General features: G+C 42.3%; 1 protein-coding gene across 4 annotated transcripts in view; it reads right to left on the minus strand.

Moving 5' to 3' along the window:
- The window catches only part of myb (v-myb avian myeloblastosis viral oncogene homolog), an 8,352-nt gene extending 1,012 nt beyond the window's left edge, over positions 1–7,340 (minus strand). The window contains exons 1-15 of one of the 4 annotated variants that reach the window (XM_068342242.1): positions 7,198–7,340; positions 5,268–5,385; positions 4,960–5,031; positions 4,675–4,767; positions 3,679–3,899; positions 2,944–3,172; positions 2,773–2,841; positions 2,562–2,666; positions 1,926–2,090; positions 1,299–1,417; positions 1,092–1,206; positions 899–994; positions 575–673; positions 349–432; positions 1–255 (exon numbers count right to left, since the gene is read on the minus strand). The exon at positions 1–255 is cut by the window's left edge and continues 1,012 nt beyond it. In XM_068342242.1, the coding sequence (XP_068198343.1) occupies positions 148–255; positions 349–432; positions 575–673; positions 899–994; positions 1,092–1,206; positions 1,299–1,417; positions 1,926–2,090; positions 2,562–2,666; positions 2,773–2,841; positions 2,944–3,172; positions 3,679–3,899; positions 4,675–4,767; positions 4,960–5,031; positions 5,268–5,385; positions 7,198–7,307 (1,803 nt within the window). In that variant the 5' untranslated portion in view covers positions 7,308–7,340 and the 3' untranslated portion in view covers positions 1–147. Of the gene's footprint in view, positions 256–348; positions 433–574; positions 674–898; positions 995–1,091; positions 1,207–1,298; positions 1,418–1,925; positions 2,178–2,561; positions 2,667–2,772; positions 2,842–2,943; positions 3,173–3,678; positions 3,900–4,674; positions 4,768–4,959; positions 5,032–5,267; positions 5,386–6,284; positions 6,981–7,197 lie in introns of those variants that run through there. The other 3 variants (XM_068342241.1, XM_068342240.1, XM_068342243.1) reach the window with 3 other exon arrangements.

Here is a 7,340-nt window from a genome sequence, read left to right on the forward strand (position 1 = left end):
GGTTGGTTGAAATCCAACAAGTGTGAGTGTAAAAACACCATCGGCATAGAGCCTCTCCCGACTGTTGTACCACAACAAATAAGAAAACCCACGCGCTGCGTCCAGCGCAGGGATTGTTGATGTTTCCTCATCAACGTTTGTCTCTGTCTACATGACTAGTGTCCGGTAAGTGTTGATGTACTTGTGGTTCTGCTCCGAGGCCAGAACATGCTCCTCCGTTTTACCACAGGTCACCTTTTCCCAAGTACTGAGCTGCTGTTGGGCACAGAAAGAGAGGGTGATGAGTTTTCATGAGAATTTTATTGTGACTTTTTTAAAAATAATGCATACACGCAAGAGTGTGCACACCTGTAGTGGGCTGCCCATGCCTCTGCGAGGGAAGTGGTACGCTTTGTGGGCGTCTTCACTCAGTAAAGAGCTTGTAAGTAGGTCCTGATGGAAAATGAAGAAAATATACCTTAACAAGAAGTCCAGCTGATTTTTTGCTACAGCAGTACCCTCAGGATAAGGTGTAGTGAAGTGAGTAGTGAAGGATAGCTTTATATAAGTGGAGGTGAGGTGGGTGGGAGCTTACAGGTACTTCCTGTGCGGGGCCGTTGGGGGAGAAGAGCTGTGTGTTCAGTTCTTGTCCTTCCCACTGCATACAGGGGCTCCTCTCACATGGGGACTCCACCTATGACCCAAACACATAATAGTCACACCACAAAAGTTGTCATTGATGTTCATCAAGTGTGCTTCAGAGGGGAATAAACATTACGATCAGTTGTCCACATTTGTTAACACAACTGCATCTGAAAATGTGTTCCACTTTCCATCTTGCTTTCTACGTGCTAAGACTAAAGCTGCAGTCTCACATTTGACTGCATGTCAGCAAGAGTTGATGTTGAGTGGAAAGTACCTCTTGTTTTATTTTCTTGAGAGGAGGCTGCTCAATGGCACACTCCATGGGTTCCTGCTTGATGGTGTCTACCATTTGCTGTTCCAAAGGGACATTCTGGAAAAGACACAAATCCTCCTGTCAGTATGTTGAACATAAGAGATATTAATCTGGCAAAATCCAGCCTTAAAGTATTTTAAAGTCTCTAACTCACCAGTAGTTTGAGGGGCCCATACTTGGCCTCCTGTTGGGCAAGGGCGGGCTTGAAAGGTGTGGGTGTGCAAGGCGACGACTCCATGACCGAACGACAAATGTTTGGATTTCTGAACCTAACAGACAGAGAGAAACACCACTGTTTATACAACGCCTCATTTATCACAAATTTTTCTGCCGTAAATACATCACAGATGGAGTCACCCACATTTCATTCTCTTTCTGGGGCCTAATGGTGTGGTCAATCAGAGGCTTGGAGTCGACTGGTACGTTCACTGGCAAACTGTCATTGTCGCAGTGTTCTGAGTTCATTGACTGGTTCAGAAACTGAAAAATAAGAAAGAAAACCAGTCAGTAAACTAGCTTGATGGGTGTAGTAATGCAATAACAAGTCAAATGGGTGTGCAATTGGTTGACACTAAATGAAAATAGAAACGAGGAGCAAAAAGCAGTTTTTTGTTTAGTCTAGTATTTAAAATAATAAAAAGATGGAAGTTTGAGCTCTTCTGTTGTTTGAGCTTCTTCCAATGGAAGAAACTCATTCTGAATGATTGGTTGCTGATTGGTGATGGAATGGATTCAGATTCTACACAGGTACTTTAACTAACATGACTGTGTGAGTAGTTCTTGAACCCTGATTGGGATAAACCCTCTCTGCTTAGGGTACATCTCCTTCCAATAGCTTCATACACTGAGAATAGGGTGGGATATTTGGGCTAGTGCTCACTACTTAAGGTCCATGTTGCTAATGCTACACTATCTATTTGGTCTTGGTTGTATGTTGGTTATTTAGAGTTAGTTACAGCCCAAAGATAAATGAATCGCATATACTTACAGAATCAATGAAAGATTCCATGAACTCTGGAATAGGATGTGAGAATGTGGGACTGCTGTGGTGGCCATTGCTGGTGTTGTTGTTGTTGTTGTTGCTGTTATTGCTGTGGGCACGTGTTGCAGAAGCGCTCTCCTCTGGTAGGCAGCTCTGGTCCAGAGGCACTGTCTGGTGATGAGGTAATAACATTGGCACATTGTTTGAGCTGTTGGTCAAAGTGCTCTGACTGACCCAGCTTGGAAAAGGCAAATTCATCTGGAGGAGAAAAGGATTTTTCAAAAATGAGGGCCAGAAATAATTGCGAAAGGATAATTGTCTGAAAATCAAAGCACTGTAGAATCAAAGAAAAAAAAATATAGGAAGAGGTATGAAAATCAACAAACAAGAAAAAGAGAAGAAGAAAGGGAACTTTAATGTAAAGAGTGACAGAAGTGTTGGGTTGCACAAGGGGTCATGCAGACACACAAAAAATGGCGATCAGGTCCTATTTCTTCACTATTGCAGAAACAGACCCCCAGATGTTTCCTCCGACTTGCACATAAATCCAAACCACTGTCCTTAAAGGCAGGGTCAAATGCAAATCCACATAAAGTGTTCTATCACACTTAAAAACTGTGAAGTCACACCCGCAATACTCACTTGTAGTGATGGTTGGCCTCTGAGCTCATCTTCTGTTGACATGAGCAGCAGTTCAATCTCTTTCACCCTCTGCTCCTTCTCAGGATCCTCCTCACAGTAATGTCTCTGAGGAAAGAAAGAGCATGAGTCAGATTCGAGCAAAATCTCCGTTCATGCTTTCGTCTCACCATTTATAGTGATCAAAACTACTGCGTTTAGTTGATTCTCTTACCTGTATAGCAGCGGTTCCATGCTGGGGAAAATTCACAATGTTCAAATGCAAGGCGATGGGAAACGGTACCTGAAAATAAAATCCAACACGTGTTCACATCAAACTCAGGAGTTACCTGCAAACATCATGTGCTTTTTCCACTTTTTTACTTTAGGTTTGAAGCCAACTTACTCGGTGCGTGTCAGTGATGTAGGAGTAGTTCAGTGGCGACAAGGGGGGCAGCTGTCCAGGACTGGGTGAGTGGTGAGGGAAACCCATGATTGGATTGTTGGCTTTGACATAGCCGTGGTTGATGGAGAGTGAGGAGCTGTTGCTCTTGGATGTACCCTGAAGGTAGCCCTCCTGCTCCACCTTTCGCCTCATGGTAGAGTTCCAGTGGTTCTTTATAGCGTTGTCAGTTCTGGAAGTCACACATAACACATATTAGCCAACAATGTATTAAAAATAAAACATGCAAATTCAAAAACACCCTGGGCAATAACAGTACTTGATAGCACTATGCATGCAGACAATCTGCCACAGGTAGAAACACTCTAGTTCACACATATTTGCATCCACTCAAAGGAATGATAAGGTTATCAACATGGAACCATTACAACCATGTCAGTATTCTCTCTCCCATTCTCTTCAACACGGTCAAATGATTCTAGTCTCTTCACTATGAAACTTCCCAGTCCTGACCTTTTCTCTCCCAATCTTTCTGTATTCCTATAATTGAAATGATGTAACTGAAGTTTCTTCTGTATTCACTCCATCTTCTGTCATATCCTGTTTGCTCACTTTCTTCCTTTTTAAAGCCTTATTCAGTTTCTCTGGGCTTTTTCGCCAATTCAACTCTGACATTTCACAGCTGACCAAAAACGGCTCAGTTATTTCATCCAGCTTCTCTTTCTTTCTCTACCTCACCTGCCAGGGAGCAGCTTAGCAATTTCGGCCCAGCGGTTGCCCAGCTTTTCGTGTGCCTGGTAGATGATTCGGTCCTCCTCTTCAGTCCATGACGTCTTCTTCACCTCTGGGTTCAGGTGGTTGTGCCAGCGCTCACGGCACTGTTTGCCAATACGCCCCTTCAGGTGTTTTGCAATGACTGACCAGCGCTTGGCTCCGTACTTCTGGACAAGTTCAATCACCTGTGTGTGTGTGTGTGTGTGTGTGTGTGTGTGTGTGTGTGTGTGTGTGTGTGTGTGTGTGTGTGTGTGTGTGTGTGTGTGCGTGTGAAACAGAACAGGACAGAAGAGGGTGGAGGAGGAAGAGAAGAAAAAGGTAGAGAAGTCAATGACAGTGGAGTGCCAAGAGGAAAGAGGAAGTAATAAGAGGGAGGAGAGGGAGAAGTAAAGGGATAGAAAGAGAGAAAATGACAACAAAATGACAATAAAAAACTGGTTAGCTACCCACACAAATGTTAGAAATGTGTACACTGTGTCACTGCATGTTGCTTATGTCATCCTTCCTTCTTTATCTTTCAGCTTGAACAGGTGACTGAGAACACCTGGTGGAGAGCAATGAGGGAGTTTCCACTGGAACGTTAGCCCCTCTGCTAATCACTAAATTGGCATCTGGGTGGAAATATAACCCCTTTTGTCTAGTTCAATAAATACTTCAGAGACTAAACGTGTTCCTTGTTGAGTAATAGCAACTTTTTGAGAAACTAAAAATGTGCAACAGCAGCAAAGGTGTTGCTACAGAATTGTTGCTTGAATCACAACGGAACATCAAGTAATTGTTTTGGGTGTTTTTCATTTGGGATGCCACTTGATTGCCTATTTCCTGTCAGTAGTATTTTACTATGTCACTGTGCACAGTGTTTGGTGATGAACGTCAAATGTTCTACCAAAACAGTCAAAAATTACTTAATCACTGGCTTTCCATAAATTCTATATGATTAATTCATTCTTTTTTTCTTACCCTCTGGTCCTCCTCTTTGGTCCATGGGCCTTTGATGAGCTCTGGGTTAAGAACCTTTTGCCATCTATGCTGGCACTGCACATCTGTACGATTCTGGACGTTCAGAAAGCAAGAAGAATTAATCTTCCTAATACTATAGGAGGTTACATGGTTTTGAAATACAGTAAAGTTAGAAATGTCAGAAATAAACACATCCATTACTCTGTCACCACTCAATTATGTGACCACATTGTCTAATGTTCTAAATGCTCATCTACTATGAATATGAACAGAACTATTACTTACAGTTAGTAAGCTTGCAATGAGTTTCCAGTCTTCTGATCCATGAAGTTCAACAAGTTTCTTCAAATTCTCATCCTGTAGAGAAACAGCATATTTATCAATGCAACAATAATTAGAAATTAAATAATCAATCAATAATTAGCAATTAAAAACTGACATAACAGTCAATGGCTGTGGTTAGACTGGACAATTTCAAAAAGGGGCAATCCCTCTTGGGGCAATTTCTCTGTAACGTATCAACTGTCTTAAATATATTGTGTTGTAATGAACAGCAGGTGTTGAATTGTTCAGACTGCTCTCTGTATTTGTACCTCTTCTCTTGTCCAACGTGTTTTTCCAAGGTGTCTTTTCCCTGGCTTGGCAAGTGATCCATCATAATCATGTTCATACATCTCTGTCTCCTCCTCGTCCTCCTCACTACTGTAAACACTTCCAACAGAGAGTAAGAGGAAGACTTTAAAACAAGCAAAAACTGTTTGGAAATGAATAGTACAGCATAATAGCAAAATAAATAGTAGCACAATAAGTCCCAGTCAATTCCCAAACTACTCCCTAATCATCTCTTCACATAAAGAAGTCAGCACACTCTAACTCATCAGGTGTCAACAGAGAAAGAACCAGTCATTCTTGAAGGTTTGGGTGCAGGCTTATAGCCAAGACACCCACAAGGGAAGAGAAAGAAGAGAGAACAGCAAATGGAAGGGAGGGGACGATGGATGAACAGGTTCCTGTGTTTTTGGTTTCCACAGATACTGGGATTGGCAAATGTGATCATAATTTTGTGACCTTGGCATGTTTAGACATGCAGTGCCAATGTGCAGCACAGTCAAGCACACACACACACACACACACACACACACACACACACACACACACACTGAGTGATTGGTTAACCAATCATAATGAGTATAGGCAACGTGGAAGCCAGATAAGGTACTTTGGTGTCATATAAGCAACAGGTGAACAGAAACCCCCCTGAAAGGTGTATATTCTCATGTTTTGAACACTCTTCTCTATTTTTATATCAATTTCCACAAAAAAGTGACTAACTGATAAACTGAATCAATCAGAAATATGAATAAAATGTATGTTTTGTACACAGATAAACCCTAAACTGTCAGTTGTTTCATGTGTGATATTTTGCTGTTGAATAACCAAGCCATTAAAAAAAAATAAGTGTGACACCAAAAAGAAATACTAACTGCAGACTACTCAACAAATCGTGAAACAATGATACTCATCTTTTACGATTCCACATTGCAGTGTGTTTAATTCGTCTGTTACCAACATGAAACAATAAGTGTTAGGATCGGTTAAGAAGGAGTCACCGAATCTGACGTCTGGAACCACAATCTGTTGCCGACTAGAAGTCTATTGAGGGAGAGCAACAGGTTCGCACTCGGGGTGACTGAAGGTACAATTGGTCGCGATTTGTTTGTCGAAACCAGACATGTAAAAAAAAAAAAAGTCGCCTCTTGTAGTGGCAGAAAAGGTTATGAAGCATATTTTCCAAAAATACGAGTGAGCCTTCCTCGCCGTGCGTGATGCTGTGGCGAAATTCGGTGCGTAAAGGTTCGAGCAACTTCAATCAAGTACTTTTACGGGCTATACCTGGATAGTAAGGTCCAATGTGTGATTAAAAATAAAATTCAAATCCTCTTAAGATACATTTAATTGTTGCGTTAGGGGTTAGGGTCAAATCCATGAGCGCACAGACACGCACTTTGCTGCTGCGTGTATTATAACCTCCTATAATGTCATGTCCATGCGCCGTCCGGTCCAAAGCGTGACGCATGTACACATGTCCACTCGCGTAACGTTATTAACCCTTGGGCTAGAGAGAGAGACAGCATTGTACACGCTCAGAAATAAAGAAAGAGAGGGGGGGGGGGAGAAAGGGAGAGAGAGGGAGACACGGAGAGAGAGAGACCACTGACAGCAGCGCGAGGAGCGCACATGCCAGATGACCACCACCTGTCATGGGCGCGCACACCGCTAGTACCGCTCTAACGGGCAGGAAAACAAAACTAACCTCCAACTCTCTGTGTGGAAAGGTGAACTCATTCATAATTATAAAAAAAAAAAATTTCAACAATCTACACCCTTAAACCCGCAACTCAATCCTTATTCAATAAAAATAATGTCTGACGTCAGAAGAAAAAAACTACGCAACATATCCTTCAAAGAGCATGTATACAATATGTAATGACGAGCAAAGCTATTTTAAATGCTTCGTCTTACCTGTTTCTGGGCCGCCGAGTCATCTTAATAATGTGAAGAGCGGCTCGCTGGTCATGTACTTTCTCTATCTGCGCTAGGTTTGTTCTCCCGGGGAGTAGGCAGGTTGACATTAATTTAAACACGGCAGCAGCCTCGTCTGGCGC

The sequence above is a fragment of the Antennarius striatus genome, chromosome 19 (genome assembly GCF_040054535.1).
Source record: "Antennarius striatus isolate MH-2024 chromosome 19, ASM4005453v1, whole genome shotgun sequence".
Taxonomy (NCBI): Eukaryota; Metazoa; Chordata; class Actinopteri; order Lophiiformes; family Antennariidae; genus Antennarius; species Antennarius striatus.